Here is an 18,744-nt window from a genome sequence, read left to right on the forward strand (position 1 = left end):
TACTGACATACACAACAGTATATATGCATCCCTAAACCATAAGAAGTGAAAGAAGCCTTACATAAAAGAATTCACATGGTATGACTGCATTTATATGAAGTTCTAAAATAGGCAAATCGAATCTATGATGAGAAAAATAATGGTTGGTTGTGGGGATTGGGGTGGGAATTGACTGAGACGGGGCATGAGAGAACTTTCAGGAACAATAATAATACTACATATCTTGATAGAAGTTTGCGGTACAGGTATATGCTTTTGTCAGAACTCAGGAAGTGCACACTTCATATTCACGCATTTTATTATTGATTCATTTTATATCCTCATAGAGGGGGAAGTATAAACAAATATTGAATTTTTGTTAAGAATTTGCAAGCCAGAGTATTTAGGACAATGCATATATAAATGTCTGAAATTTACTTTGAAATGGAACGAAAAATTAATATTGATCGATGGATGGATAGAAAGATGGACAGATAGATAGACATGTGATAAAACAAGCATAGTAAATCTTAACGGTAGGCTTATATCCACTATTAGGTAGTGGGTATAAGGATGTTCACTGTAAAATTAGTGTATGTTTAGTATTTTTAAGAATAAATTCTGGAAAAGAAACAAAACAAAAAAATAATAATCTGTGTGTTTTCATTTTTCTTGATTCCATGAATTACTCTCTCTGAGCATGACTTTATGACATTGCCCTTCCATTTTGGTGACTGCCCTCAGCTATCTTTCATCCCTCCCTACCTCTCGCTACCAGGATGTTTTTCTCCCTTAATTGTTAGTTCTTCAGGGAACCTTCACTACTTGCACATCATCTTCCTCAGCTCTCTGGTCTGTGCGGTTCCCTCTCTTTTCTCTGCACACTCTTCTGGTTTAACAAAGACTCAGGTGCTGGTGCCATGCTGGGCAATGATATCCCTTTCTGAGGGGACTGGAATTCGCCTTGTCCCAGCAGATTTGAACTCCTCTCCATCTGGCTGCTTCCCTAGGAGATTCAGGGGCCAGGCAAAGATGCAGGGTGGCAGGAAAGGCAATTCCACCCGAGGTAGGAAGGAGTGTGCCATTCTACCAGTCAGTCAGGGCTCTGAGCCACAACAACCAAACTGTACTGAATGTTGTCACTTGGTCTCTGGGTGTCAGGCCATAGGCTTCTGTGCTGGGAAAATGGCAGAAGCTAATTTTGTTTTACAAATCGCTTTTTATTTCTCATCAGCTGTTATGGCATCATGGTGGATATCACGTGACTTCCTTGCAAAGCTGGAAAACTTAACAAAATCCTTGAGTTCTTTGTTAGCCACCGATATCTAGTGCACAATGCTAAATTACATCAAGCATTTCTTCAAATGCTTCATTTACGAAATCTATTAGACAAACAGACACATTTATTAAGCCAGACTTCTGTTAATTCCAGCTAACTGGCCTTTCGGAACCCCACAAATCCAACAGGCACTCAATTGACTTCTCTGTCTCTGTGTTTTGTCCGAGCTGCAGGGCCAGCCCACGGCGAGGCTTCTTAGAATACTACCTCCTGCCCTGCCTCGGCTGTGGATTACAACATTTCCCACAGAGAATCCCTAATGTATGACAGGTCACGGATAATCCATTGAGCTTAGAAAGAAATTGGCAAAGCTCTGAGTGGCAATGTAGTTGTGAGATTTTCACTTGACCCATGGAACAGGGAACTTTAGGGAAATCTTCGGGTCCAGCCTTCACCAGTTGCCAGATACAGTAAGTCAAGGTAATATCGAATATTAGCAAATCTGCACAATTTAATATAACTTGATGAAAACTGCCATTCCCAAATTAGACAGACTGTACAATCAATATGCTTGCCTTACTTAAAACCTTCAGCAGATTACATAGTAATGTGTGAAATGTGCTTATCATATAAAGTAGAAAAGGCAGAATATATAATTTGGATAAACTATGATTAGAACTACGTAAAAGCTCTAAAATGCATGCAAAGAACAGAAAGAAATAAAGCAAAATAATCTATGACTGTGATTAACGTGAAAACTTGCTCCTAGGGAAGCAGCCAGATGGAGAGGAGATCAAATCTTCTGGGACAAGGTGAATTCCAGTCCCCTCAGGAAAAAAAGTCCACACACACACACACACACACACACACACACAATCCAAAAGCTCAGGACAAGTATTTCAGTGTCTAAAGTATCGCTGTCCATGAATCTGGTTCTATTGTCAATCATTCTATCCTAAATCTGAGTTTCTCTGATAAAATAAAAAACATCTATTTATGTCATTCAAAGCCACCTGTCATCTATCCTCCCCATCTTTCATTTTTTCCACTAGTTTCCACTTACATGAAACCCCTGGTTTGTCTGAATTGGTCTACACTGAACACAACCATATCCAAAGCCTTACATTTACACACAAATCCCTTTCCCGCCTGTCTGCCTCAATTCTACTGCTCATTCAATGTCGGCCTAGGACCAGCTTCATACAGGACTCATTCCATGACTAATAATGTTTTCATCCATCATCCTCTAGGCTGCTGGCCTGGGTCAGTAAGATTACATTCCTTAGCGTAGTACCTTATAGTATCTATTACCTTATAGTATTTATTCTTGGATGTTATCTTCATATTCCCAAATAGATTGTATATCTTGAAGGCAACAATTGGAATTTATACTGCTTTGTATTCCTCACAACATCTAGCACAAAATAGAGGCTCTTGAAAAAGATCCATGGAGCTACTGATGCAATTCACATCTTCTGCTGACAGGTTTGTAGGTATATGAACCTATATTTGGATTTCAGGGGTGCTTGCTTTCTTCTACTTACTTACACATCACACTTACATACCAATCATTGCACGTGCGTTCATCTTGCCTTCTATGTGGAATGTAATTTCCTTGAAGGTAGGAGTAATGTTGTGTGGGCTCTTTTATGTCTAAGGAGGCCAAGCAGAGGGCTGGATATTTAAGGGAGATATTAATTGATTCTTACTGAGAGATTGATTTAATTCAACAGCTTAGGTAAACCTATCTAATTCACCTAGTCACAACACACATACACGCATGCACACACACACGTACAGGCACACACATCCACAAAATACTACCTTCCAAGGTTATTAGCCTGTTTTCTCTTTAAAATGGGATTTCTCCTTTATCAGTGATGTTCTGATGATAAAATAAAATAATGTGTATGAAGAGACTTGTACAAAGCAGTACTAGGAATAAATGTGCAAAATTAGTATCAGCTCCTTTTACAGATCAGTTTCCTAATCGAAGGGAACCAAATAACTCTAAAATCAGAGAACGTTGACACCAAAAGAGACCGATTCATTTGCCAGTCAAACATGGTCCTCACTTAGCCAGTATTGGGTGCTGTGGCCACTTCGATGTATTTATAGCCTGGTGCTGGGAAAAAGCACTGAAAATGTATTTCTTTCAAATGGACCAAGCAACCACTCTTGGAGGTGAGAGGAAATGCCATGGAACTAAGTCAGATTTGTCACTGATATGTGTTCCTAAGAGCTTTACATATCTTTCTTTGCTTAACCCTCAAAGCAATATTATAGTTATTCCTGCTATTATTATGATGTTGCAATTAACAAAACTGAGGCCCAGAGAAATTAGATTATTTGACTGAAGGCACACAGCCAAGAATTTGAGTCTCGACCTCGACCCAGGTTTGTCTTATTTCAAAACCTCTTTATTCTAACGGCTCTCACGTATTATCATTCTCTTGGTTCTTTGAGAATAAAATCAACTAGTAAGACCTTTGAGACCTGGGTGTTTGTGTAGTACTTTATGCTCAAGTTTATAGATGAAAAATTCCTAACCAAAGGAATATCTCAGGTCACTATCAATTAAAGAAATAAAACTATATGCCATTCTGTAATTTTAAAGTGTCCCTCTCATAATATGACATAATATAGATTAGATAGCTAGATAGAGATTTCAAATAATAACTTGATGTTCATAGATTAGATATTAGTATCCTCACTTAGAAAAAAGAACACTGAAACTCAAATCAGGTGATTTGTTCAAGCTAATACAGGTAATCGCCAGAGAAATAAAAGCTAGACAACCCAATCCCTGTATCCGCTTTTCAGTTTATTTACCAAATATTTATTAGACACTATCTGATATTTCAGGTCTTAGGATCAGCACTCAAAAATAAATAAATAAAAGAAGAATGGTGCTGTAGAGAAACACTGTGTCTCCAGTTCCTTGCTGGATGCTGAGTAAGTCACTGTGTCGATAATGGCCAAAAGCTGCCTTCGCCTTGCACACAATAGATTCTCAGTAAAGGTCATGGGTAAGTGAGCACTAACAGCCAAAATCTCACATCGTCAGAGGAGAAATGGACTTAAAATCCTTCTCTTTCTCACTTTCTCCCCACAAATGAGTTTCTCTTTTTCCTTCACCATGTATGCCTGTTGGCTTTTAAAGCAGAATTTGAGGATCTGTAACATGGAGGTGACAAGAGTGATGCAGCCAAAGCATCCTGGGGCTGGAGGGTGGTACATGACAAGTAGAACTTAGGAGACCGGGGTTTCAGGTCTGACTCCACAATTAACCAGCTGTTTGACCCTGAGGTGCTCACCTCACACAGGGAGCTTCATTTCTTTAATATACCAAATGGGGATCTTATTAATAACCTCCCTATCCATTGCCATGATGAGTAATAATCCCAGGAAAGCACAAGCATCAGTAGCCTATGCCAAGAAATGGATCTGAAAGTTTATAGCATGGATGATGCAAACAGAAAAGGGTCCATGAATCTAGTTTATCTTTTATCAGTCCATCCTAACTCCCAGTTTTTAGGACAAAATAAAAAGTATCCATTTTTGCGAGTACCTAGTACGTGCCGGGAAAATGCATATTATCTTACTTAGTTTTCACAATAATCAAGATGATATATTCTTTTCGGTCTGCAGTTGAGTGAATTCAATTTTAGGTCAAATGTCTTGATTGAGCTCACACAGCCAGCATGTAACAGTGCTGGAAACCTAACTCATGCCTCCCTGACCCCTAGGCCCATATTCTCTCCATCACACCATGCCATCTCCCTGAAAAAGAGCGGCGATGAAGGATCTCTCACTCTTATCGTGCAGGGCCTGAAATTCTCTTTTGTCATCTTGAAATAAGCAAACAAAACCAGCATTGTTCCGTTCATGTTTTAAAGCAAGTGCTAGACCAGTAACTGAATATTTATTACCACATATTTAGGTATTCGGCATTTCCAAGTCTGACAGATAGCCTTCTTAAATTATTTAAAAAATTAAAGGTCTCTCTAAGATGAGCAATACCAATCACATCAAGAATGACCAAGGAAAATGCAAAGACAAAAACAGGAACAGAGAAGAACATTAAGCCCCCAAATTCGGGGACCCTCAGCTTAACTGCGTTCAGTTTCTATTATACAAGTATGGTCATTCTTGACACATGTGTCACCATCACTATGGGCTGGGAGCAGGGACTATCTGCCAAGTCCAGAGTTTGCCCCTTTTGTTCCTTTCTTTGAGACTTGACAAAATCAGTGTCATGCCTGAATGAACTCTGGCCTTCGTAGAACACCTAGTAGGTCTCAGAAGGTATTCTTTACATGCATTGTCCCATTTGATTTTCACAGCTTACATTTATATATCAATTCACATTTTGCAGATGGGATTATTTAATTTCAGAGATACTAAGTGACTTTCTGCATATTATTTAGCTAAGGAGTGGAAAGGCCAGGATTAAAACAGATGTTGCAAAGGAAGTTTTAAAAATATTGATCATAGGAGCAAGAACAACCAGATTTGTGTCGTTTCTCAAAGTGCTCTTTCTTCCTTAGGACTATTTGAATATTTATTATAAAAACGAACGCGGTGCAGAGAGGTATGTTGTATTCAATTATGTGGAGTCATAGCTTCATTAAGTATATCCTCTTGCCTACACCCCCGGTGTCCCCAACATCAACACAGGCTGGAGCCTAAGAGCATTCAGTACAGATCTAATAAGGCAACAAGCAGAAAGGGCCAGACCTTTGTGCTATTGCCGAACCACCAGAAATAGGTAAGGGTCCCCAGCTGACTGGGCCACACGACTGCACTGATGTTGACCTCCTTATTTCTTATAGCGACAAATGGAACTCGGAGATGAACATGCTCCACAGGACCTACAGAACCAAGGAAAACAATGTCAGTGTTTAAATTTCTGGAATAAACAATCAAACTTTATCACACCCCCAGATTCTTAATCTTAACCCCTATTACCTTCACCTATAATAAAACAAGGATTATAAACTCACCAATGCTGAGGTGTGTGTGCGCGTGTGTGTACTTGAAATGAAGTAGCATGTTAATAGGGAAATCCAATCGGGCTTCAGATTGTTTGAGTGACATTTAAACTTAATTCACATCTGGTGAGCCAAACCACAAATGCATATGAAACTCTGATTCAAGGGCAAAGCTAGTTTTCTAGACACTTAGCCAATAAATAGAAGAATAAATAGCAGTCTCTTTCATTTCTGACAACTAGCCTGCATAGTGACTTGGGGTCAATGCATTGTATGGAAAGCTCTTCCATTATCCTCAGTTGTTAATTGGTTCCATCCTCTTCAACCACCGGCCATTGTGCCTGTCACGGCAATACTCAGTGGGTGCCATTCAGGAGCTGGCAAGGCTGTTTTATAAAAAAGGAAAAGTGTATCTCTCTCCACTGAGAAACAAATGCCAGATTCCCAAATAATAAAAAAGCTGTTTGTAAAAAGGTAAGCAAATATTCCTTTTTTTTTTCTTCAGAAAACTGATATAAACAGCATCATATTCTAAAGTAGCAAGAGAATATATAGGAACACACTCTATAGCGAGTAAAGATTTTAACTTAATTAATTTCCAAAATAAAATGAGAAGATGAAAATGCTAATGGAAAATATTAATATGTCAGGGTTGCGTTTGTGGGGTAGACATGTTATCTTTAACTCTCTGGGATTTTCTCTCTTTCTTTTAATCCTTCCTTCCTGCCTCTTTCTTCTTTTCCTCCATTCTTTTACATTTTCTCTCTTTTCCTTCCTTCCTCCTCCTTTCCTTTCCTTATATCATTCCTACTTAATCGAATCCAATTAAAATTTTCTAATTATCTGTTCACACTAAGAGCACATTTTCCGGGTTTCCCCGTGATAGTTTGATGAGTGAAAATGACTAAAGGTCACACTGCGGCAAGGATATCTCTTTAGTCTGGGGGGTCTTGAGTTCTCATAGGTGGGACATCCAGCCTTTGCTTTACATCCTTGGTCATTTTGAAGACAGCTCAGTTTAAACTGAAGAAACGAAATGAAAACAGACGGCTGCTTCTTGTTTCTGCTTTGATTTAAATGAGCTATATGATTTTTTCTTCCATTTTACAGAGCCTCGACCCTGAACAGACTTACTCTGTCCTAAGAATAAGGGACAACACTTACCTTGCCTTTCTAATAGAAATAAGAACATGAAAGTGAAGTGTGGCTGTTAAAAGCACCATACACTTAGTTACGGGTTGGCACTATTCCTACCCCCACCACCATCACCCGATAACATCACCGCTTCTGTGTGTCACTGGCAATCTTCCCCCTAAGGACAGTAGTCATTCTTCTGGTTCTCACAGGGCATAGTCTATGTTGTAGGGAAATTAATATCGAGGGAGAAGTTGTTTGGACACAGACTGATGTTTGGGTGAGAACACAAACCAGGCCTGCTTGCCACTGTCCAGGTTGTACTTTTCTGAACAGTCGATGAGTCTTAAGAACCTGTGTATCTACGGCCTGAAAATACTCTCTGACTACAGCTCTCTGACCCAACTGCAGACATATGGCACCTCAAGATTGCTTCCAGAAAATAAATTGGCTAGAGCTTAATTATTTTCAATAAGGAAGTCTGTTCAGTTATTTTTATATGGTCCCATCATTGATGAAAGTAAAAAAAAAAAAAAAAAAAAAAAAAGTTTGAGAAAACACTGGCTATTTGCACTGCTTTATGGACTCATCACCATCACCGGTGAGAGTAAAAAAAAAAAAAAAAAAATACAAATTTTGAGAATACACTGCTACTTTCACTGCTTTACGGACTCATTTTTAGGAGTTAATCTGATTTATCTCCATTTATTGTTTGTGTTTTACTGATTGATGGGGAAGAGCATGAGACAGTGGGGAGGAGGCCCTGGCCGGCACAGGTCCAGGGAAGGAGATGAGAAATCTGTTCTTTACATTAACGCCTCCGAGTCTTTCTCCAGGCCCAGATGCAGAGCCCTCATGCTTTCTCTGCTGGGACAGGGGTCCCTTTTACCTTCAGAGTCAATGTTTCTGTTCTCATGGGAGAATGTCCTGAAGCCCATTTTCCTGGCCAGCTCATAGAAACCCTGGGCTTTTCCACAGTGAGCAGATGGGGCCACTAAGGCCGGAGTTCCTGCAAATTCTTCTCAGCATGAATTTACAACTTACATTACCAGGTACTTTGATGGACAACAAGATAAAAGGAGATCTCCTTCTCTCTAAACTCATGCAAACTCAGAAGGGACGGGGCTTCCATGAATTGGAACATCATCAAACACGATCACATTTATTCCAACTTCAAGACTAGGTCTCCAGGTAAATATAATCTTAAGGGACAACAATATGTAGTAGCTTTTTAAGGCAAATAGCCTCAGCCAGAAGCTTCAGGCTTCAACCTAGAGATAGACCATGGATTGGGGAGAAGAGAGCTAAAAGGACTCAAAAGAGAACATGGCAAAATCCTAAAATCCTCACTGTCAAATAGTGCTCTTTTTGATAAAAAATCTAATAATCTGTGCGAGATTGGTTATTATGGATCGCTAACAACTACTTTTGTTAGCTAATGGCCCAAGGTGAGGCCAAGCACAGTTTCCGCTATAATAACTGTCTGGTAAATGCAGCCATGATTGATTTGGAGGGAATTATGAGCACGATAAAAGATTCAAGGAACATTTCCTCCTTCATAGGCATAACCCACAGGATAAACCTGTTCGTTGCTGCTGTGCTTTTTGCCACTAAGACACATCAGTCTTAGCACCCTGCACTCAAGGCCCACTGTCGTCAGAACTAGAAACATGGATGGGGAAGTTCCTTGGAATAGAAAAAAGTAAGTGTTTCTTCGTCTTCATTTTCAAATGCAGCAGAAGTGTCAGGCAGAGTGTTAATAGGAAATACTTAGTACACTTGACCCTGAACAACATGGGTTTGAACTGTGTGGGTCCACCGACACGTAGATCTTTTTCAATAAATATGCGGAGTATTGTAAATGTATTTTCTCTTCCTTATGATTCTCTTGATAACATTTTATTTTCTCTTACTTTTTATTGTAAGAATACAGTATATAATACATATAATATACAAAATATGTGTTAATCAACTATTTATATTATCAGTAAGGCTTCTAGTCAACAGTAGGCTATTAGGAGTTCAGTTTTTAGAGAGTCCAGTTATACAGGGATTTTTGACTGTGCAGTGGGCTGGCACCTCAACTCCTGTGCTGCTCGATGGTCAACTCTGATTCCTACAGAAGGTCACATCTGCCATGTGCCAAACTGGGTGCTAAGTGCTATTTGCAGAATATGCAGGAAAATGTTAACATAGACCTGAAATTGCCATCTTTTGAAAGATCTGTGTGCAAGATTGGCCCTTGACTAGCATCTGTGAACTTGGCTCTGGGAGTGTTTCTAGTCAACAATTAAAGAGTGGTTCATTCAGTCTGCACTGTTTTGTTTTTATTTTATTTTGTTTTATTTTTTTGCCAACAAAATGGTTTATTCTGAACACCTGCCTCCCTCTGGGAGTCTAGACATTTGCTATATTAGGCAGAGGATGTCTACTTGTTTAGAACCCAATAAAAACTGTGGGCACGGAGTCTCCAACAAGACGGCCCTTCATACATGTTCCTACGACTCATTGCTGGAGGAATAAGCATGTCCTGTGCACACCATGGGGACAGAACTCTGAGAAGCTTGTGTCCGCTTTCCTCTAGACTTCACCCATGGGCCTCTTCCCTTTGATGACCTCATTTTGTCTCCTTTCACCATAAATAAATCATAGTCGTGAGTACAAATGAGAGGCTGAACCCTGTGAGTCCTAGTAAATCACCAGAACTGGGGGTCATCATGGGAGTCCCTGACAGACACACATAATCCAAACTGATCCTTACAGCCTCCCTATAATCAAAGTATGAAAGATGAGGAGTCAGAGTTTTGTAAAGACTAAGAAAGTTGACTGATATGAGACATTTAGCAAAGGCATATGATAAGAATTCAAATGCAGGTCTCCCTGGCTCTGAATGCTGGGCTCACGAACACTCTGCACACCACACATTTGGGTTTCTGACCGGCGGCTTCCGGCATAGAATGATTATAGTTGGCTATCACCACATAGGCCATTGGCGGCCCATTTCTTTACATTCCCCACTAGAATGTAAACTCTGCGAGGGCAGGGCCACATCTGTATCGCTGCCTTCTCAGTGCCTAGCACAGTGCCTTCTGTATAGTAAGAACTCAACAAATATTTGATGAATAAATTAGTGAATGATTTGGTGTTTTGTTTGTTTCCTATCTATTGTTATAAGAGCTCTGTGAGGCAAAGTTCCAGTTAGAATTAAGCCACTTTAAAATTTTAAATTGAGAAGATTGAAAGATGAAATAATATATCTTATGGCCACGTAGCCTTCCATCTTTAGAGATATGACTGCTCTATAATCCAAGTTTGTCCCATGCACTTCCCCTATCATTGCTGGTTCTCGTGCTACTATTGTGACTGGAATGCTAGGAGATTAGCTACTGTTTGCCAGGGACCTCTTAAATGTGGGTTGTTTATACAGTAGAGTTTATATCATCACCGAGTTGTTAATAGGAAAGATAATCCTTGTATTCACTTAGACTCTTATAAAACATATCATTGTCACCATATGTAGCATATTCCCCTCATCCCTCCAGAAAACACTGTTGAGTATAACATGAGAACCATGAAAGTCCTTAGAACCATGAGTGTCACTGATAGAGGCTTAGGAAACCAATACCAGCCTCATAACAACATTTCCTTGACCCAACATTCTAAAATCATAATATTTAAGTTTTATTTTTTTGTGTGAGTCAAGTCCCAAGATAGCAAATACATAAAATGTATCCAGTGCAAACAAAATATTCAGAACTTCAGCTGTTGTTTTGGTTTATGCCAATCAATAGCTAATAGCAATGAAATACATCCGAGGACAGCAAAACATTTTAGAGAGTTCTTAGAATGTTTGCAACAGGAATGAAATTGAAGCACCCTTAGATGTAAGAATTAAGATCTTTAGTATGTTCGGTTCTACATTTAAAAAACTCTAAAAGTGTGTTTTTTCAATCATTCTTTGGCTCTTCCAACAGAGAAAACCAAAAGGGACTTTCACCTCAATGTGTATCTGCATGCACACACATCAGAACAGAATACAGCTGAAATGGAGGGGCCAATTGGTAACATGTTATCCAAACATTCAAAATAGTCAATCTACATCAGTGTTAGGGACCTCTGAAAAAAATGAGCACATGTCTCAATTTTTTAGTTTGAGTGATCATTTAGGGCAGTAGTCACACCAAATCCAGTCTCAGCTCTGAGTCCCAGGAAGTCTGGACAGATAGAGTTGTCAACTGGGAAGAAAGTAAGAAAAGGGATGGCTCATACTACTTACAAACCACATGCAGGAAGAGGACAGCTGTGTCTGAGCCCAGGTTATTCTCCGCATAGGCTGTCACCTGGAAGATCCCCGCACTCTTGTACACGTGCTTGATGCCGTCCTCGATGGGGCTGAAGTTAGCATAGGACACCGCAATACCGTCACCAAAGTCAAGCTGGATGTTCGTCCTCTGAAGATCACCCTGCCAGAGGGAACAGCAGTTGGCCTGGGGCCATTTACATGGTCCAGTCTGACCGCTATCTGACGCGTCCTTCTGCGTCTTCAGCATCACCCTCCAAGGACCTAAAGTCTACCCCAGGGGGCTGAAACTCCCTCAACACAATCATCAGACTCCTATCTGATATCCACTGGACACTATAGGGGCTGGCCCTATGGACCTACTGTCCCTGTATGCCCAAGCTCAGACAGCCTGAGTTGGTGTGACATTGGCTAGCGGGTAAAGCAGAGGCTCTATGAATCTCTGAAGTGGGAGAGCCAAGGGCTTCTCTGGCCCCTCAGGCATGGTTTAATCATTCCTCTCCTGTGTCGTAATAACAATAAAAGCAATAATAGCAACAGCTAACACTTATAGTTTCCTTTAGGTTACCAGCATTTAATTTCCTTGCAACTCTATAATGGAGGAGATATTACTGTCACCATTTTACAAATAGGGACAAAAATAAAGTAATTAGACAAAGTCATACAGCCAGTAGTATAAGAGCCAAGTTTTGAACCCAGGAAGTCTGGTTTCAATACTAATGTCCTCAACTATTATAATAATACAATTATAATTGTTCTTTTTTTTAGTGTTCATGATTATGTTCCAAACATTACGCTAATCATTTAACATATATAATACCATCTTCAAAATAACTCTGGGGTAGGATAATTATTCCCATTCAACAAGTGAAGTCTGCATACCAGCCAAGATTACATCTGTGCTCTGTTGACCTTGGACTTCCTTAATATACCTAATAATCCCCTCTTCCTTGAAGCCTCTTCTGACCCTCCCAGCTCACAGATATCTCTGCCTCTTAGAAGGCCAAAGGCCCCCTGGGTGCTGCCTTCTAATGCTCAGCTTCTTAAAGGCCAGTGCTGAACCCCACCTTTCTTTGTTCTCCCCCCACCCCACTCTACTGGACCAACATTTTGGATAAATGCAATTGAACTTGACCACAAAACGAAGATATGAGATGAAGAAGAAGAGTGGGATCTCTGTTTATATACAAAGACGGTTGATGAAGGAAAAAGAGAAACACTTCATTTTGGAATTAGGAGCCAATCCTGCCCAGTGAATGTGCATTGATCATAGTCTCGCTTTCGGTCTCTTCCCCTGTGGCGACCTAGATGTGAATGAAATATCGATAGATGCTCCCTTGCCCCACATACAATGTCAATTACCTTTGAGTTTATGAATATAAATTAAAGTGGAAATGAACTGGAGGCAGTTCAAATGGATAAGATCGTGGCTCTTCATATCCATTCAAGAGAAGATTTTTATATCACGGGTCCTGGAAACTCCCTAGGGGAAATGTGATAATGACCTTCTCTGAATCTTAGAGTTTTTTAATTCAAGTGCCTAGTGTAGGTGAGGGCTGAAGAATCTGTCAGCCCAGGATAAGGAAGCTTCATCATCCTGTCCAGTGTAGGTCTGGCTTTAAAAGTTTCTAAAGTATTCACACTTGGGAAAAAAATCTCCTGACCTGCTTTGGTTTCTTTCCAAGATCGTAAGAGCACAGAATAATTTGCATATAAATTTGGAGGGCTTTGTAAATCAGGCTAGCCTTCTTGCCCCACAACCTCAGCAAGGAGTGACTGAAAACCTCCCTGGTTTGGGAAGAGATAAAACAGCTCATATAGGGAGTAAGAAGCGTACAGCAGAGCCATTTCTATCCTGTTTTAAATGAACACAGTCCGATTTTACTGCCTAGATTGTAGAAGACACTAAAAAGTGAACTAATGGAGCAGTTAGCTGATGGAAAAGCAATAGTCTTCATAAAGATAAGTCAAAAGGATTTCAATAATCTTCCCCCACCCTCACACTTATAATTTCAAGACCCTTTGCAAGCTTTTGGGCTTTTTAATCAGTAGGGTTGAGGGTTAGAATAAAGCAAAAGAGGCTTCTGAAAGCAACAGATAAATCTGAATTTCCTTCTTCTGGCAAAGTTTATAGTATATGGTCTTATGGTGATAAACATTCCGTCAACAAAGCAGAGCCTAAAGGGGAACCTCAAAGAATACATCCAGATCTGTTCTGCCCAGAGACAAGCGGGCGCGACTGCAGCCTGAGTCGGTATCGCGAGATGAAGGGAAGAAGGTCTCCAAACACCCCGAGCCCTCCTTCTCTCCTATCTTCTCCCAGAAGTCTCAGCTTTTCAACATTGACTTCGGTGCAGGGACTACAATACATGATATATATATTTTTTCCCATCTCAGAGAACAAGAAATGGCCTGCTTGTGAGTTTGCTCTCACAGACCTGGCCAGCACCTACCTCCTCCATGAGAATGATAAAGGTCGCATTGTGCCCCTGTTCTGCCACCAGGCGTCCATCGGTCGTCACCACGTGGAGGCCCCGAGGGGCCTTTCCAGGGCACATCTGGGCCTTGGCGGTGTACTTCTCCCTCAGTCCGTCTGTGCAGTTGTTGGACACAATCCGCCGATACCTAAGGAGGATTGACAGTTGTTAGTGGTGTGTTTCGTGTTTTGTGTGTATATACATGTGTATGTTAGAAAGAGAATGCAAGGGAGCAAAAGCAAGACAGATATTTCTCACAGCTGCTCCTAAAAACTGAGACTCAAAGAAGACAGACGTTTAGGAAGCTAAACAAATGCTCAGGAACATCCACCCCTTCATCTCAAGAAGAGAAGCTCTTTAAACATTATTATTGATCCTACCTGGCATGCCACGGATCGGATCAGTGTCTAAATCGGCCAAGAAAAATCCATATCTGACTCACACACAAGACAGGAGGAGGCAGACCCACTGGACTAGGGAAGCAAGTAAAGCAGAAGCTTCGCTCTGAGACAGAGGCTTGTTTCTAGTTCCCAAGGCCACCTCCAGCTTTCTCTGTACCAGAAAGCCACTGGAAGACGAAACTTCTAACTCTGATTAATCAGGAAGCCGCTACCTGTCTTCTCTTCAACCCCAGGACATCATTCCATATCTTAATACCTAACAGTCCTGACTCTGGAGCCACTGGGATATTTTATGGCATATTTTCTCTCTCTGTTAATATCTCATTTCCCATTCAACATAAGTGCCAGATTAGAAGCACAAGTTTGAAACTACTATTCAACCCAGGTGAGGCCTAATTGCCTTAGGAAGGAAAACCTCCCAGAGAGTTCTTTGACCTCCTAGGACAAGGCATCTTTGTGCACAGTGATGCCATGTCTTCTCCCCTGACCACCGACCCCCGCACAGAAAATCAAACCAAGAGCTTGCCCACAGCCCTGACACGCATGATAGGCATTATGTCCAGGCATAGCACTATCTGTAAGGTGCATAAAATCAACATTCTGGTAAAATCGCATAAAATAAATGCACCACCATCATCATCATCATCATCATCATCAACATCATCATCACATCGTGTCTTCCTTTACTGTGTATATGAGGTGTAATTTACCAATCCATCTACATTGCTTTCTTCTGGTGGCCCTGAAAGCAGATGAAACTAAATTCTTTATGTGTGATATTGGCCCTCCACTATACCCAACATTTCTCCTTCCCCCGGCCCCTACAACACGGCTGAACCACCAGCTGTACTCTCCATCCAGGAGGATGATGAGCAAACACATGTAGTTATTGTCTCAGATAGACTTACAATATATCTTCTTATAAATGTACATCAATTTTAATTACCAGCTAAGATCCTGATGGGTCGAGAACTGTGTTGTTGAATATGCCAGCCACTTTCCACCTGTGGCTACTGAGCACCTAAAATGTGGTTAGCGTTACATGTTGAAATGGCATGCAATGACATATTGGGTTAAATAAAATACATTATTAAAATTAATTTCACATTTTCTCTACCTTTATAAGGCTACTAGAAAATTTAAAAATTTTAAATTACACATGTGGGCTCTTTTGATCAGCACTGGTCTACATAATCAAACTTTTGTAATCAATTTATACTGTCTTAATGGCCTTCAGTCATTCACAAGATATTTAGTTTTTACTTATGATTCATAATTACTTATGATGCATAGGCTAATGCAACATTTAAGCAACCTAGAAGTATGTGTAGACATTTGTAGTTAATGCTTTGAAAAAAAAAAAAAATGAATAGTCTTCCCCTTTCATCTCCCTGCTTGATTTGGTTGGCTATTTGGCTATTTGGTTGGCTATCGAAGCTGTGTAATACTGGGTTTACTTACACATGTCAAATGATCATATGAGATATCCTAATAAAATTCTCTTCCAATTATGCCCAAGGTATGCTGTGACTGGAAATTTAGTAGTCTAGCTGATCACTTCTTCCTATTATATTCCCCTTCATCAAACTTCATCACACTTTATTCTCTGATATCACATCTCTTTCTGTTCATGCTTCTGGATCTATAGCTTGAATAATTTAAATCCCTAAACCAGACACCTACAGTAAAATGACATCAAAAATGCTTAAGCCCCAGATCGGACTTAGAAATAAATATTTGGCTGAAAAAAATTTTGTTTTTCACAGCAGCTCAGTCCACTCAAAATATCTCTTCCATCGTGTTTTTTTCTTTTTTTCCCCTCTATAAACATCAGTTGGGTAAAACTATCATTATTTTACAGCCAGGTTAAGTACAAGCACTGAGATGAGGAATAACTTGTGTGATGAGATGGCAGAAGGTCCGTTAGAAGAGGTGACACTGGAGTCCAGGACAACTTAGTCTCTGGATACTCACAGATTAGTCCAGGTACCAGCAATGTCAACCCCATGTGGAAGCTTTTTAGAAAAGAAAAATCTCAATCCCACCCAGGTCTCCTAAATCAGAAGCTGCATTTTAACAAGATCCCCAGGAGAATTATAGCCCATTAAAATTTGAAAAAATGCTGTGTCAGACCTGTCGGCCACTTTTCAAACCTGTTCCAGGCCATGGAAGTGGCCAAGGAAAGAGAGAGACAACAAATCTCAAAGAAATTTTTTCAAGCATCCAAGTGAGAATTTAATAAGTGAACAATGAGAGAATCACAAATAATTTGACAGTTATAGAAAGTGTGCTTTGACCTTATTCTAGGAGTTCTTAGGATGAAACTTTTGAATTTTCATTTTAAGTTTTTGGCATTAGTCTATGAGAGCTTCAATTAATCTATCATTAGAGAGCATTTTAATATCTGCATATCACTTATGTTAATTTATTTTCCTCGGGGGCCCAAGAAATAAGGTGGTATCTCTTTCTAGAAGAGAAGGCCTGACCAAAACAATAGCTATGCTCTGTCAAATGGCAAAAGGCATTGAAATTGGGTGACTAGAAATCTCTTCTGATGTTCCCAAAGAGACTAATATCAGCTAAATAATTCCTCAGCTATCCTCAGACACCCCATAAACAAACTCTATCTGCACTCCATCCTACTTCAATAGCGATGCTCCCTTTGATCCCAATTTAGGGAAAATGGAAAAAAGTAAGTGGGGTCCTTCAAATGTTGTACTTACCCAGTGCTGTTAAGGTAGCTTTGGCCAAGGCTGCAGTCCTTTGATGGGGATGCTGGATTGTACCAGAAAGCAGGGACACACTGGCTCTCTCCATGCCTCTCATAGCCATAGTCACTGTCCAGAAAATGAAATTGCACAAATGCTAAAATACCCAGAGACGCACACAAACAGAAACACATCCCTATAGCAATCCAAAAAGCTACAACACATTCTTTAAAATATTCCCAGTGAGGGAAACTATTTATACTTTGAGAATTAATTTTAAGATCAGAAATAATCCCAAGTCATTTGAAGTCCAGTCTATAGAAGAAATAGTGGATTATCAAATGGAGATTCTAGGTTTCAAAAAGGTATGGATATACATAATGTGGCAGGAACACTGGCTTGGGGTGAGTGCGAAGGATGCTACAGGTTTAAAATTATATTTTGGACCACAGTAGAATTACTGAAATAACTAAGAAGATGATGATTTGAAAGGTCGAAATTCGTTTTTGTGTTAAGATTCCACGTGTTATTTCAAAACTGATCTCATAGATTTTATTTTCATTTTTCCTGCAAATTCTCTGTCAAATACATATATACATTTCCATTCACATATACCCACATAGCCATTCGAACTTTTCCCAATTACATATAACACAGGTCCCCTGTTAAACAAACAAAACAAAACAAATTCTAAACTGTAGTCTCTTCTCCATGTTTTTCTAAATGCCTAGCCATAATAAAATGAAGAAAGAAAGTCAGGTTCCTTTCTCCTTTCCTCCCCATTGCAAAATGGGAAAGTACAAACCAGTGTAGGAGAGAAAGTCCCCATCTGAAATTTAAATGATGTTTCCTTACTTCTTGGAGTTTCGTAGACTCCCAGATATGTAATTGAAAGGGTAGAAAAAGAGCAACAAAATATTTTTGCTCTGGAACCAACCAGAGGTCACTGAGAGTGGCTCTGCTTGGCAAGAGAAGTCATGCTTCTAAGTGAAGCATCTAAAGGATTTCCTGAAACCCACAGACTGTGCAGAACAACCTGGACATTTGAATACTGATCCACTGACTGTTGAAACATAGAACAGCAAAGGAAATCATTCTCTCCTGACCCACCCCTCCTTTCTTTTTCTGCTCTCATATTCTTTGGGCCGAGATTTAAGGAAAGTCCAATGAAATTAGAGGCCAATTGCCTATGTGTGTAACTAGGATAGTAATGAAAGGGAGATAGGAATAAAAGTTTAATTCCACATTTCTTTATCACTCAATGTGTGCCCTGTCCTGTGCAAGAAGTACATGGCCCCCATCCTCAAGGGGTTTTCAGGCTTTTGAAGATAGGGATACAACATGCCTCAAATCCAACAAAAGAACAGAATAATAAAGTATGAAACAGAACACAGTATAAAATAGTGTGAAGCAATACCGTAAAGAAGTACTAACTGATTAGTGAGATTTTATAAATTATCTTCCCAGTTTGA

At 39.9% G+C, this 18,744-nt stretch overlaps 1 protein-coding gene across 1 annotated transcript in view; it reads right to left on the reverse strand.

The window, feature by feature from the left end:
• The window catches only part of SORCS3 (sortilin related VPS10 domain containing receptor 3), a 540,518-nt gene that overhangs the window by 19,121 nt on the left and 502,653 nt on the right, over nucleotides 1-18,744 (reverse strand). Inside the window, exons 17-20 of the mRNA XM_011363775.1 lie at nucleotides 17,288-17,401; nucleotides 14,140-14,311; nucleotides 11,663-11,849; nucleotides 5,999-6,132 (exon numbers count right to left, since the gene is read on the reverse strand). Of these exons, the coding sequence (XP_011362077.1) occupies nucleotides 5,999-6,132; nucleotides 11,663-11,849; nucleotides 14,140-14,311; nucleotides 17,288-17,401 (607 nt within the window). The remainder of the gene's footprint in view (nucleotides 1-5,998; nucleotides 6,133-11,662; nucleotides 11,850-14,139; nucleotides 14,312-17,287; nucleotides 17,402-18,744) is intronic.

The sequence above is a fragment of the Pteropus vampyrus genome, unplaced genomic scaffold (genome assembly GCF_000151845.1).
Source record: "Pteropus vampyrus isolate Shadow unplaced genomic scaffold, Pvam_2.0 Scaffold89, whole genome shotgun sequence".
Taxonomy (NCBI): Eukaryota; Metazoa; Chordata; class Mammalia; order Chiroptera; family Pteropodidae; genus Pteropus; species Pteropus vampyrus.